At 42.8% G+C, this 13,869-nt stretch overlaps 1 protein-coding gene across 20 annotated transcripts in view; it reads right to left on the reverse strand.

Moving 5' to 3' along the window:
- The window catches only part of LOC146350469 (WASH complex subunit 2C-like), an 86,842-nt gene that overhangs the window by 22,719 nt on the left and 50,254 nt on the right, over positions 1 to 13,869 (reverse strand). For all 20 annotated transcript variants that reach the window (XM_084845068.1, XM_084845067.1, XM_084845066.1 and 17 more), the window contains 4 exons: positions 11,467 to 11,595; positions 3,591 to 3,707; positions 813 to 938; positions 90 to 188 (listed from right to left, as the gene is read on the reverse strand). In XM_084845068.1, the coding sequence (XP_084701194.1) occupies positions 90 to 188; positions 813 to 938; positions 3,591 to 3,707; positions 11,467 to 11,595 (471 nt within the window). The remainder of the gene's footprint in view (positions 1 to 89; positions 189 to 812; positions 939 to 3,590; positions 3,708 to 11,466; positions 11,596 to 13,869) is intronic.

A 13,869-nucleotide genomic window follows, 5' to 3' on the forward strand; every position in this document is an offset into this window, starting at 1 on the left:
ACATGCAAGGCTTGTTATGTGCAAGCTAACAGGCACCATCTCTGTCCTCTATCCTATTCCTCAAATTCTTAAGATAAAAAGCTAAGTACCAAGGGCTTTGCTTTCGAACAGCTGAAGAGACCATCATCACCATCATCATCCCCAAACAGCTCTCCTTCAGATGACAGTTTTACCCTAGGCTTTGGAACCTGCAAAAGAAAAAAAGGAAACAGTTTACTTATTTGCTAACTTGTTTTTCCCTAAATCTAAAAGTGTGTTAATTCATTTACGGGATAGTAGTGGTAGATCATTTGTGGCTCTAGACAATTTTCATGAATTTTGCCTGCCCTACTGCTAAGACTTCATTCTCATAAACAGCAGAGGAGGGTACCTTCTGACCTTTTTAAACTGTAGGCGAGGGCTCCCTATGAAAATAATATTGTATTGCACTGTAGGAGATTTTGGTGACAGCCACTTTTTTATTACATGCATATTCAAGGCCTGCTTCTTATACTACAAGCAGACTTCCCTTAAAGGTCCTATCAGATTTTTTCTTACTGCAAAGGCCTCGTGTCTGGCCAACTGGCTTCTCAAGTTCTTCTGCAATTGTGCCATGCCAGTGAAACAGAAAAAACACAGAACACTTAGTAATGTTTAAATTTTAAGAAGTGTAAAAGGAACTTTAAACATAAATATCAGGTCTTGCATAATATCCTTTCTATAGTTTGCATGCTACTACACCAACAGAAATGGTTCCTTTTCTTTAAAAATGTTTACAATTCAACATAACCCATTTTAAGCAAAAATTCTGAAAGTAGTTTGGACTGACTGACCCCTTTTTTGTTACTGGCAAAAAGATCAACATCAGGATCATTGTCTTTCTGCAGCTTCTGACTGAAGAGAAGTTCTTCATCCTGAAAAACACCTGTGCTCTTGGAACAAGCATTCTTTTCTGGGGGCTGGAAAGGAAATAAAACTGATAACTTATGGTCCTCATAACACACTGTGGCAGAAATTGGCTATAACATCTGTCACGAGCCTGGGTCCTCGCTTTCTGAGGACCTTGTTCACACCGTTACATGGGGTATATGTTTCTGGTGCAGTTGACCTATGCGGGCCACATAGCTGCAGGCTGGCAGCAACCCCAGGGCCCAATCAGCAGTAATGGTTGGTTGCTGGGGGTGGACCTAGGAAGGAGAATTCCTTCTCTGATCTGCTCCTGGGGCATATATAGGAGGCCCCCATGGGGTTTTGGCCATTGCTGTCAGGGAGGGGCGAGTCTAAGAAGAAAAAGGGCAACAAAGGTGACAAAAAGGAGGAGGCAGATAACACTCCATGGATTATGATGAAACATTCTACAAAAAGGCCTCTTACAGTGCTAAGCCAAATGGGATCTCCTGAATAACAATTTGTGGGCCCTCATATCAGAAATAAGCCAGATAGTTTTGAGGCAGCAAAGGCCACCAGCAGAAAGAATTTCAATTGTAAAGCACCCTTCTTCAACCTTGTGCCCTCCAGATATTCTGAACTACAGCTCCCAGCATTCCTGACCACAGGCCAACAAATAGATATCCCAGGTCAGGTACAAGACATCTGGAATTGGCTCACACTCCAGTCTGCCCATGTGCTCTTCACCCCCTTCCTGGATAGGGAGCCATCACCCTAGTTATGGGAGGATTTCACCTAGGACTTCCACATCACCTTCACAGGGAAGTGAGTTTTCACAGACTCTGCTAACCTTAAGTTGGTTCACAGCATGTTGGAGGCTGCTGCAGCCAAGATCTCCAAGGAGTATGCAGCAGGCAGAGTAGCCACTGTGCTTCCCCCCCCCCCCCGACTTCCAGGTTTCACTAGTGGACATAATCCCAATGAAATCTCAGGTGTGTTCAGGCTCATTCACCACCTTTTCTATCCCAAAGGGAATGTATTAAAGATGTGATCCCACCTGAGTTATGTGGGGTGTACTATGCATCTCTTGACCACATGGTCAACTTGATCAGGGCTTGCCCTGCTGGCTAAATGTGATATTCAGTCCACCTTCTGGCTGTTACCAATCCACCTGCAGGAATCGAACCTGTTGGGCTTCAAGTTCAATGACCTTTTGTACGTGGACAAGGCCATGTCAATGGGCTGCTCTATTGCTTGCACTGTCTTTGGGCCTTTAGCACCTTCCTTGAATGTACTGTGAAGGTTAAAGTTGGGCATTCTTATGTTACTCATTACCTACATGACTTCCTTTTTGCTGTCCCCCTGGATTTCACTGAATGTTTCAATATTTTGCACTGTTCCAGTCTGGCATATGTCCTAGGTGTTCCCTGGCACAAGACAAAACCAAGGGCCATTCTACCTGGCTTGTCTATTTGGGCATTCAGCTCAATTTAGTGGCATGCATTTCTTGCCTACCTAAAGACAAATTGGCTGGAGTGAGGGGCTTAACTGAGCATTCCCTTCAGTGCAGCAAGTGCACCCTGATGACTTACAGAAGCTGGATACAGATGTTCATGTGCAGTAACTGGGGATGTAGAACATAGCTCTTTAGGGTGTTAATCCTGGCCCTGCCATAGCCCGTCATAAAAAAATAGTTGTGCAGAGAATCTTGAAGTTTGTATGCGTTTGAGACCCATGTAGGAACATGTTTAACGTAGGTAGACATATGTATTCTGCAGCATGAATTCTATAGCTACCATTTTCCAAAACGGCTGATACACAAAGGGGGATATGGGGAATGGGGATCAATTCTTCTGGTTAAGGCATAAGGCACTTGCGTGGCTGCAAAACACTATCCATTTCTTCCCAATTGTAATCCAGTGGATCCAGCACTGAGTAGTCATGATCCAACAATAAAGCAACGATAACAATGCAGCACATAATAAAACCAGGATGAAACCAGCAGCAAGGGGTGAAAACAGTGTAGCAAATAATAAAACCAAAGTAAAACCAGCAGAAAAATAAATCTGATCTAAAAGATCAGAAAAGATCTAAAAGATCAGAAAAGATCTAAAAGCACTAAAACTGTTCTGAAAATGCCTGGAAGAATGAACAGGTTTTCTCCCAGCGTACAAACAAACATAATGTAGGCACCAGGCAGCCCTCTGGGCATTCCACAGGCAGGGTGCCATCACTGAAAAGGCCCTCTCTCTTATATTATGTATTATCATATCACCATTTGCCAAATTAAAGGCACTTAAAAAATTAGAAGATCTTAAGAGCGATTTGTTCAACTTTCTGCTTAATAGCAAAACCTTAGAAGGTATTCAAATCAGACATTCAGTCATCTTCTCTAATTGGTTGTTATATTTATACTCCACTTTTCAGTCTGACAGCTTTGAGAATAGTTTACAGCTGAAAACAAACAGCAGTAGCATCATCAGCGCTATTTCCAAATAAAACTCTAGCATTAATCTTAAAAGGCCCTGGCAAATAAAAGTTGTCACGTAGCACCAAAAATATATTGGAGCCTATCAAGAGGCATCTTTGGAATGCAAAGTTGTATTCTAAACAGCGCATGCAAGCCTTTCCCAACCCATGCACCAAGATGCTTAAGAGGGAGCAGTGGAGGAAAGCTACCTTCTCTGAGGATTCCTCCTGGAACTACTGTGCACATTACTCACCTTTCCTATTCCCTTCTGTGTGCTCTTACTAACATCCATATCTTCAATTTTCTCCTCATCTTCAAACAAACTGAATACGCTTTTAATTTTTCTCTTGGCATCTTTTTCCAAAAGGGGCTGAGGATTAATAAATAAATATGAGTTACCATTAAGATTTAGAACAGACTGGGCAAAATGCTTGAGTTATATTTAAAACTAGCTCAATTGATTTTACACTACATGATCCAGTATAGGGGAATAACACATTACAGTTTATCTTTCACAGATATCAAACAGTTGTTTTCAGTCTCACTTTTCCTCACATTCTGAAAACATGCTGGGGGTAGCCAGAAACTGGCTGTTGAAGCTCAAGGTCATACATCTCAGGCATCCAAAACGTCAAGAAGCTTCTGCATTGCCCCTGCAGTAGGCTTCGAACTCTTAATTTAGAGGTGCCAAGATAGTGATAAATCAGATCCAGGTTTACTGACAAGGAGATACTTTATTGAATACAATCAGCACACAGGCATACCCAGTGGTTGGATCAAACAGCTTCTCTGAACCCAGAGCCATGGGGCAAAATGGGTTTTATACCATACATATAAGCAGTAAGGCAGCATGACAGCAGCAAGTGCCAACTAGCGTTCATTCCTAGCATAGACTAGCAGTGCTTGGTTCTCAGTACAGCCACCTGCAGCTTGGCAAAAACATAGCCTCACTTCCCAGGTGCATCCTGATAAGATGTGCTTGAGGCTGCCCTATCGCTCTTTGACTCATCCTGGTAAATCAAGAGGCCTGTTAGGGAAAACAGCAGCCTTCTGGACCAAAGTCAGAGAGCATTATGCGGCATCTAAGACCCTCTAAAACTACTAATAGCTTGGTTCAGGCCTGAGGCCTTACAGCTTCCCAGACAAATCTGTCTCACAACTCTTTGATCATTCAAAGATGTGCATCTTTGGCATTTCAAGAGCTATGTTCTACATCCCCATTTACAACACATGAACATCCAGCCTCTGTAAATCATCAGTATTTTACTTGGAGATCTGTAGATAGCTTTTATGAAGCATGATGAACTCAGCATCTGTAATTTGCCTTGCTAAGCAACATTGCTACATCATCCTGTTTCTCACCAATTCTAGAAATCTTAAGCATCTATTGTCTTTTATATTCTATCTAGGCCTGCTCCTCTGTTAGCTTTTTTGCAGTATGGTGTCATCAATATGCTGATAATACACAACTAGCTTTCATTTACAGGTAATCAAAGTACAACTCTTTTGTATGTTATGGCCTAGGTGAAGGCAAACTCATGCTGACAAAATAGAAGTGCTGATGGTTGGTGAGTTGGGGACAGTGTGGATACTCACTCTAAACAGGGCCATATTCTCCCAAAGGGAAAAATGCAACCTGGGCATATTCCTGGAACTTGCACTACTGCTGGATGATTAGGTGGCAGCATTAGACAGGAGTGTGTTTACTAGTTTTGATTAGTGAGCCAGCAACACTTATCCTCTGATTGAGCCCTAAGTTTTGTTAGAAACCTGCTCCAGACACACTACTTGGCTCAGGCATCTATATTGTTATGGAAGGTGCAGTCCAAGGACTGCCAGGAATGCTATTAAGGCTCTGGAACCACCACAGAGGCAAAGGAGCCATAGAATATATCTGCGTCCTTCTTGATTAAAGAAGGTTGTTCCTTGCTATGCTATTACCTAGCTGACTAACCCACAGGGATACTTCTGAATTGGCCAATTAAAAGCCTTGGTGAGAAAAGTGGTTCAGTCCTGAGCGTCCTATCTCCAAGTCAGGTCAAACACTATCCTTAATGACACCCCTTTGTGTTGAATATTGTGTTACGCCACTATGCATAGCATGCTAGATGAAAAATGAATAAAGAGGCAAGGAATTTCCCCATGCTTTCCGTTCAGTGGCCAGAACCAAACTGTAGTTTCATTTGCTTTAATCCATCCTGGATCTAACCTATAACCTACTCTTTGTTCTAAACCCTATAACTGCCTTCAAGTTTTCCCACCAAGGGTTTTGATTGGCCAATTCAAAGTTGATGTTCATTCTTTCCGCTTGGGTATCCCCCACCCCATTTGTCTCAGCTCTGAGAATAAACCCAGGATCCAACTGATTTTTAATAATGTTCATTATGACTATTTCCTAGTATGGTTCCCCACTCTACTCTAATGCCTTTCCCATGTTTGCAGGACCAGAGTTCCCCACTCTCTTGCTCTGTTTGCCCCAGATAGATCCAATTGCTTCATATAGTCAGACAGAACTTTACTCCCTAGTAAAGCCCTACTGAGTCAAAATCAGAGTTCCACACATAATGCAGCCTACTAACTTTATGGTGCCTGGCAAGGGACCATGACTTATGACTGAGGTGCCAGTTCTGAGTCTCAAAGGCTGGAATTGGTCCTCTACCAATGCAGGAAGCATAGACCACTGGGAAGTGGCTACCAAAAAGTCTCAACTGGAATGCTAAATTTCCGGACCTATTTGGAAATTAAAGACAAGCCCCATTAGCAAATCTTTCCATCTAAGTCTGTTTTTAACCAAAATTGTGGTGGCTCCAGACTTCTAATAACAACTAAACCTCCATTCATTTTCCCAATCATTGCTTTTCCAAAACACCTTTCTTTTCAATGTCTGTGGACAATGTGGTGCAGCCCATTGTCAACAAGGCTAGAGTAGCTTGAGGCTACTGCTCCATTTTTGTAATTTGCAATTAAAGCAAAGAAACCCTGAGGGTAGCCTGAGCCCACAGTATTTTTTCTTAATTTTTAGCAACCAATTAGAAAATGAAGTCCTTTCAGTTCTTTCCCCTTCCTCTGAAGTTATGTAATTATAGACTTTCCTGCTCTATTTCTTTTCCTTTTCTCCTAAATCTATTGTGCCCATCACCCACCATTTCCACCAACACCAGAGCTTCCTTGGTTGCATAGCCCGCCAATCTCCTGCTTGCCATTTCCATAGCACCCCTCCTTTTTGCTAAACCCTAATTTCCCTTGTGTTCATCTTTTTCCCCTCATCTAAGTTAGGCCTATTAGAACTAACCCATGTGTTGGGGGTAGGTATACTAATCCAGCTAATTTTCTCATCTGTAATGGACGTTCATCCATGGTTTTGAGAATAAACATGGGTAAAAATAAACTTCATGGTTTTAAAACTCTGAATGAGTGTTTGGGCTAATCTGCCCATTTCAGAAGTAGCTTTTCCCCATTTTAGTAAGAGCATAGTGCAGAAGTGCACTGCCTGTGCGTCATACCTGCTAAAGGGCCCTGTAGACCAGCATTGGTTGTTACACATGGAACGTACATGTCTGTCTGAGGATGTGTGGCAACAGTGGCCATAACCATTCATACATTGGTTGTTGTTGTTCAGTCGTTAAGTCGTGTCCGACTCTTCGTGACCCCATGGACCATAGCATGCCAGGCCTTCCTGTCCTCCGTTCATACTCATTGCATCGGTGATGCTATCTAGCCATCTCTTCCTCTGCCGTCTCCTTCTCCTTTTGCCTTCAATCTTTCCCAGCATCAGGGTTTTTTCCAGTGACTTTTCTCTTCTCATTAGGTGGCCAAAATGTTTGAGCTTCAGCTTCAGTATCTGTCCTTCCAATGAGCACTCAGGTTTGATTTCCTTTAGGACTGACTGATTTGACCTCCTTGCAGTCCAGGGGACTTGTAAGAGTCTTCTCCAGCACCACAGTTTGAAAGCATCAATTCTTCAGCGCTCAGCCTTCCTTATAGTCCAGCTCTCACAGCCATACATTACTACTGGGAAAACCATAGCTTTGATTAGACGGACCTTTGTCAGCAAGGTGATGTCTCTGCTTCTTACTATGCTGTCTAGGTTTGCCATAGCTTTCCTCCCAAGGAGCAAACGTGTTTTAATTTCATGGCTACAGTCACCGTCTGCAGTGATCTTGGAACTCAAGAAAATAAAATCTGTCACTGCTTCCATTTCTTCCCCTTCTATATGCCAGGAAGTGATGGGGCCAGATGCCATGATCTTCGTGGTTTTTTTTTCTCCTGGCAATCTTAATTCCAACCTGTCATTCATCCAACCCGACATTTCTCATGATGTACTCTGCATATAAATTAAATAAGCAGGGCGACGATACGCAGCCTTGTCGTACTCCTTTCCTAATTTTGAACCAATCGGTTGTTCCGTGTCCGGTTCTTACTGTTGCTTCTTGACCCTCGTACAGGTTTCTCAGGAGACAGCTAAGGTGGTCTGGTACTCCCATCTCTTTAAGAATTGGCCACAGTTTGTTGTGATCCACACAATCAAAGGCTTTAACGTAGTCAATGAAGCAGAAATAGACGTTTTTCTGGAATTCTCTTGCTTTCTCCATGATCCAGCGAATGTTGGCGATTTGATCTCTAGTTCCTCTGCCTCTTCGAAACCCAGCTTGTACTTCCGGTAGTTCTTGGTTCGCATACTGCTGAAGCCTAGCTTGTAGGATTTTGAGCATCACCTTGCTGGCATGTGAAATGAGCGCAATTGTGCGGTAGTTTGAACACTCTTTGGCGTTGCCCTTCTTTGGAATTGGAATGTAAACTGACCTTTTCCAGTCTTGTGGCCACTGTTGAGTGTTCCAAATTTGTTGGCATATTGAGTGCAGCACTTTAACAGCATCATCTTTTAGGATCTTAAATAGCTCAGCTGGAATACTGTCATCTCTGCTAGCTTTGTTGTTAGTAATGCTTCCTAAGGCCCACTTGACTTTACTCTCTAGGCTGTCCGGCTCAAGTTCAGTGACTGCACTATCATGGCTATCGGGGACATTAAGATCTTTCCTGTATAGTTCTTCTGTGTATTCTTGCCACCTCTTCTTAATCTCATCTGCTTCTGTTAGGTCCCTGCCTTCTTTGTCCTTTATCATGCACAAAACGTTCCCTTGAGATCTCTGATTTTCTTGAAGAGATCTCTAGTCTTTCCCATTCTATTGTTTTCCTCGATTTCTTTGCATTGTTCATTTAAGAAGGCCTTCTTGTCTCTCCTTGCTTTTCTCTGGAACTCTGCATTCACTTGGATATATCTTCCCCTTTCTCCCTTGAGAAAGGGAGAAGTACTGCTTTTCCCAGTACTTTACCCCAGTACTGCTTTTCCCACCCTTTTATTGACTATGAGTGCTACTCTATTTCTTCTAAGGGATTCTTGCCCACAGTAGTAGATATGATGGTCACCTGAATTAAATTCGCCCATGTTTATCCATTTTAGTTCGCTGATTCCCAAGATGTCGATGTTCAATCTTGCCATCTCATGTTTGACCACCTCCAGCTTACCTTGATTCATTGATCTAACATTCCAGGTTCCTAAACAATATAGTTCTTTACAGCATCGGACTTTCTTTTCACCACCAGACACATCCACAGCTGAGTGTCCTTTCGGCTTTGGCCCAGCTGCTTCACTCTTTCTGGTGCTACTTGGAAATACCCTCTGCTCTTCCCCAGTAGTATATTGGACACCTTCTGACCTGAGGGGCTCATCTTCCGGCGTCATATCTTTTAGCTTTGTGATACGTTCCATGGGGTTTTCTTGGCAAGAATACTGGAGTGGGTCGCCATTTCCTTCTCCAGTGGACCACATTTTGTCAGAACTCCCCGCCATGACCTGTCTGTCTTGGGTGGCCCTGCACGGCATAGCTTATGGCTTCAATGAATTACGCAAGCCCCTTTGCCACAACAAGACAGTGATCCATGAAGGGGTCATACATTGGTAGCTTCCAATTAAATTAATGCAATCACTCTATTTACAGCTGCCTTTGATGAAGTTTTCAAAGCTTCAACTAGTGCAGAATTCTGTGGCTTTTTAAAATGATGACCTGCAGAATACTTTAACCTTGGCTCATCTGCACTGGTTTTTCCAGGCCCAATTCAAGTTGCTGGTTTAAAGCTTTGAGACCCAAGTATACTTTGGAGTGTCTTCTCCCTATCCCTAGAGATCTGTGGGTGCTGCTTTTCTTCATTCAATTTTAACCTCACTTTACAAAAAAAGTAGGACCTTTTTCCATGGTAGTTCCCACTCAGGAATCAAACAAACAACCCCTCTGTGGAACTTTCAATGTTATCTCACACTTCCTCTCCTGTCCCTGCTTATATCTAGAACTTGTTCTTTCTGACCCAAAAACCAGTTACTACTCTCAATGATTTTTCCTCTCTCAATCTCTCCAGTACTTGCCACCACCAAAACCTGGCTTTCCCATCACTCCAACACTACTACTGTCACTGTCCCCTTCTTTACGGGCCTTTATTTCTCCCCCCACAGTGATTGTGGTGGCCTCCTACTAGACAAATCTTATCAGCTCCAGCACTGCTGCCTCTCTTGCTTCCACTACACTGTTTCTATCAAGTTCATTCTATATACCCCTATCCTTTACCCTCCCATATGTCCATGCTGCTGTGCTATACTGCTCCCATGAGCTTCTCTCAATTTTCATTTCAGACCATGACTCAACCTCTAAAAATACTCCTACTCTCCTTGACAGTTGATAATCTTTCTGTCCCAGCTGCCTCCTCCTCTCCTTTGCTGCCTATTTTATTTAGAAAAAATAAGCTGCCTTTTAATAAAATGTTTTCAAAGAGAATAATAATATAATGAATAAAACAATAAAATAATTTCACACATCAGTGACAAGTAGTAATTAAAACTCTAATAAGCATATTCAACAGCTGAAAGCCATTTTATTTAGATTAGCTTTTAAGTCTGTCTTAAATGGACAGTGCTCCCAGATCTGACAGGTTTCTTGTGAGAGGCAGTTCCATAATCCTCAGCTATAACAGAAAGAGCCCGTTTGGCCACCATAATTAATTTTACAGTAGTAGGCACTTACAATAAGTTGTCACTACTAGATTTCAATGTATGGGAGATACATATAGGAGAAAGTATTATCTCAAATATCCTGGACGCTAGCTACAAAAGGCTTTGGTTTCAACCTTTGAAGTGACTCACTGCTTGGGCCTAACCAGTATGGAATGCACCCTTGAGAAGAGCTGGACTTTGTATTCCCCCAAATGGAGGATCAAACATTCCCCTACTCCTTCTTCCCAGCATTATCAGGGACAGCAGAGCCCCTTCTGTAACTATCACATGACCTGCTGACTCCTCCTCCCATACTTCACCTGGGAGTAACTAGTCTGGTCTTGCAGACAATGTGACTTCACCATCTAGTCACCTCCCCCCCACACACACACACACCTTTTATAACAGCTTGCTTGAAGAAGAGATCTGGGGATCTTGAAAGCTTGCACAATTTTTTTTGGTAATCTTTTAGTTGACCTAATAAAGGTATTACAGCAACATGGATTTTGGAATTAATACCGTTGCATCTCTCTCCTTCCCCTCATCACTCTCCTGTTTTCACCTCCACCAAAATTTAGGTTGCAAAGTTCTTGGGGCAGGAACCTGTGTTTTTGCTTACATTATCCTATAAACTGTCATATATATCAATTGTGCTAAATAGATTATGATAACCACCAGCTTCTGCTGGAGGAAAATAATATTTTTGTAGCAAAAAAGCCTTTTCTGGTTACCGATTATCAATTCATTGGACTCTGATTTTATCTAATCCTCCTGCCATTTTTTATTTTTCTAGTACCGTGTTTTAATATATTATTTTTTTAGATGCTACTTTGATATTGTACTGAGTGTTTGTATACTACTTTAAGTCTATTTTTAGTATAGGACTTGCCTAAAATCTAAAGGAACTGAGGTATCTGGCTGAGAGAATGTAACTTCAGTAATGCAAATCAAACGTAACTGGAATTTGAATCAGTCTCCTAGGTCTAATTTCAACAATCTGCCCATTGCATACCACTAGCCACAGAACAGATACTTTCTAAATGAACGTTTTTCAGGGCTTTTCTTAAAATCAATAGGTTTTCCTCACTTTTTCATTCCTTTGCTGCTCTGCTACATCTCTTCTTCCAAGACCACAACCATGAAGCATACCAGGTTCATCCAAAGGTCCTGCTTTCTCTTCTGCGAGTTTCTTCTGAGGCGCTTCCACCAAGTCTACCTGTTGACCAAGAAGTAAAGGATGAGGAGTCTGTCCCTTTTCGTATGCAATTAGAAAGCCTGTTGATTTCAACACTGCGAACAGAAGAGAGCTGCAACCTGAGAAGCCAGCCATAGCCACCAGCCCAGCAGAGTGGTGGTGGTGGTGGTCAGATAGTCTCATCTACATCTACATGGCAGGATCCCTCATATACCAGCCACACCCCACAAATTAAGCAAAGGGCCTCAAGCAGAAGAACAGGAGAAACATGAGGCTCCACTTCACAATTCCAGATGTCTCCAGAAAATGATCCAATCAACAGGCTAGTGGGGAAGTACTTCAAGAGCCAATCTGACTGGCAGCAGGGGTGAGGGAGAGAAGAATACTTTCTGAGCTCAAATATTACTTTGACCAAGTAGGGCCCTGGACAGCATCTGAAAGAAAACTCTCCTGTAGTTTTTGTTCTTTGTTTCAAGTATTAGAACAAATGTGAATTATGATCTGAATAAGTAGAAGCGGCAGAATTTGGCATCACTGGCTGAATAATTATCTTTTAAAAATTATGCTGGAACAATGTTCCTTCATAAACAATGAATTAGTAATTAAAAAAACCTTTTGAATGCACTCACTACAGTTTGTCAAGATTTTGAAAGTTACTTTCAGCAATATCTGAATATAAGACAACAAGGATTTAAGAAAAAGAAGTAGAGGGTTTAAACTGTATTAACCCATAGTAAATTACGACTAGAGATGTCAGTGAAGCTCACTGAGCCTGGCCCTGATACAAGCTTCTGGAACCTGTAATTGCCTCAAAGAAGCAAGCACTCCAACCCCCCAAATTTTTCTCCAGTTCAGATTAAAATCTGAGATGGAGAAGAATTCTGGGTGCTATGGGTCCATTAGATTAAATGGGCAAAGACTGAAAGAGGTTACAGGGGCACAAATCACTGAGGGAGGGAAGCTCCCAAAGACCCACTTGCCCCAAGGGTCCTCTCAAAGGTGGGTGAGCTCCCTACCTCCAGCATTATTTGTCCATGTAGCCCACTTACCCCACCCCTGGGCATATGCATTCAACAGTCAAGAACTGCTTGCAAATCTCCTGTGGCCAGGAGAGATTTGGGAGGTTTGCACACAGTGCTTGACTGTTAAACGCGTATGTACAGAGGTGGGATGTTGAATTCAGATCAACACAGAAAAAGGTCGAGCATTTTCTAATTCCTCCAGTGTGCCTGGGAGTTCGGAAGTGCTCACTTCCATTTTTTTTATTAACTGTGGCTTGCTGTGTCATCCAAACCCAACAAACTGTAATTTATCTATGGTTTATCATGACATCCAAATGCAGACAATAAGAGTGACGCAGTGAAGACTGCCTTAATGATAAGATTACATTTAATCCAGAAGGGTAGCCATGTTTGTTGTGTTTGCTGCAAAACAAACTGAGCCTTATAGTATCTTCAGGAACAATCCTATGGCCGCTAGTCAGCGGCTAGACAGCCAAAGGATACATCAGTTTCCGGGAACTGACCCTGGAGCCTGTGCTGCGAGGTTGGTTCCCTGAGAACTGACCTTCCCCCATTCCCGTGCTGCCTCGCAGGCAGCTCAGAACGGCCCTGCACTCCACGCTCGGAAGAGGAGTGTGGAGCAGTGAAAATGGGGCGTTCCGGGGCGCGGAAGGCAGAAATGCCAGTACGACACATCCTATGTGTCGTCCAGTAGACACTTCCCCCACTCCACCTTCCTGTGGCTAGACAGCTGAAATTGGCTGTCCAGCCGCAAATGCAAGGCGGCTGAAACATGGAGGGGACGATCCCCTCCGCGCTTCTCCTGCCCTGCATTGGATAGGCGCTCACCTCCAAGTTCGGAGGCGGCGCCTATCCCGATAGGATTGCACCCTCCAAGACTCAGACGTTTACTGTGAACTCTAGTCCGCAAAAGTTTCCACCATAATGAATGTATTATCACTCTTTTGAAGACGTTAGTAGACTCTTGTTTTTACATTAAATCCAGGATTTCCCAAAAAGGGCTTGGTGTCTCTCACAGAGAAATGTGAGGATAAATTACAAACTGGAGAAAGTCTGTAGCTCCCTGGCCTTCCCTTCACAGTCATCACTGAATGTATAAGGTTGGAACAAGCATTGTGTAGAGCAGGTACTAGCTGATTAGGCAGAGAAAATTGCAGCAGACATCTCCATCCCTTGCATGGAAGCAGGATATAAAGTGGTTATTAGGGGAGCTGCTGAGCCTCTGGAATATAGGTTTGCACAAATTGTTTGGAAATTCCCAATTTTAGAATAG

This window comes from Heloderma suspectum, chromosome 3 (assembly GCF_057233095.1).
Source record: "Heloderma suspectum isolate Gila_16-S chromosome 3, 16-S_ref, whole genome shotgun sequence".
In the NCBI taxonomy this organism is placed as follows: domain Eukaryota; kingdom Metazoa; phylum Chordata; class Lepidosauria; order Squamata; family Helodermatidae; genus Heloderma; species Heloderma suspectum.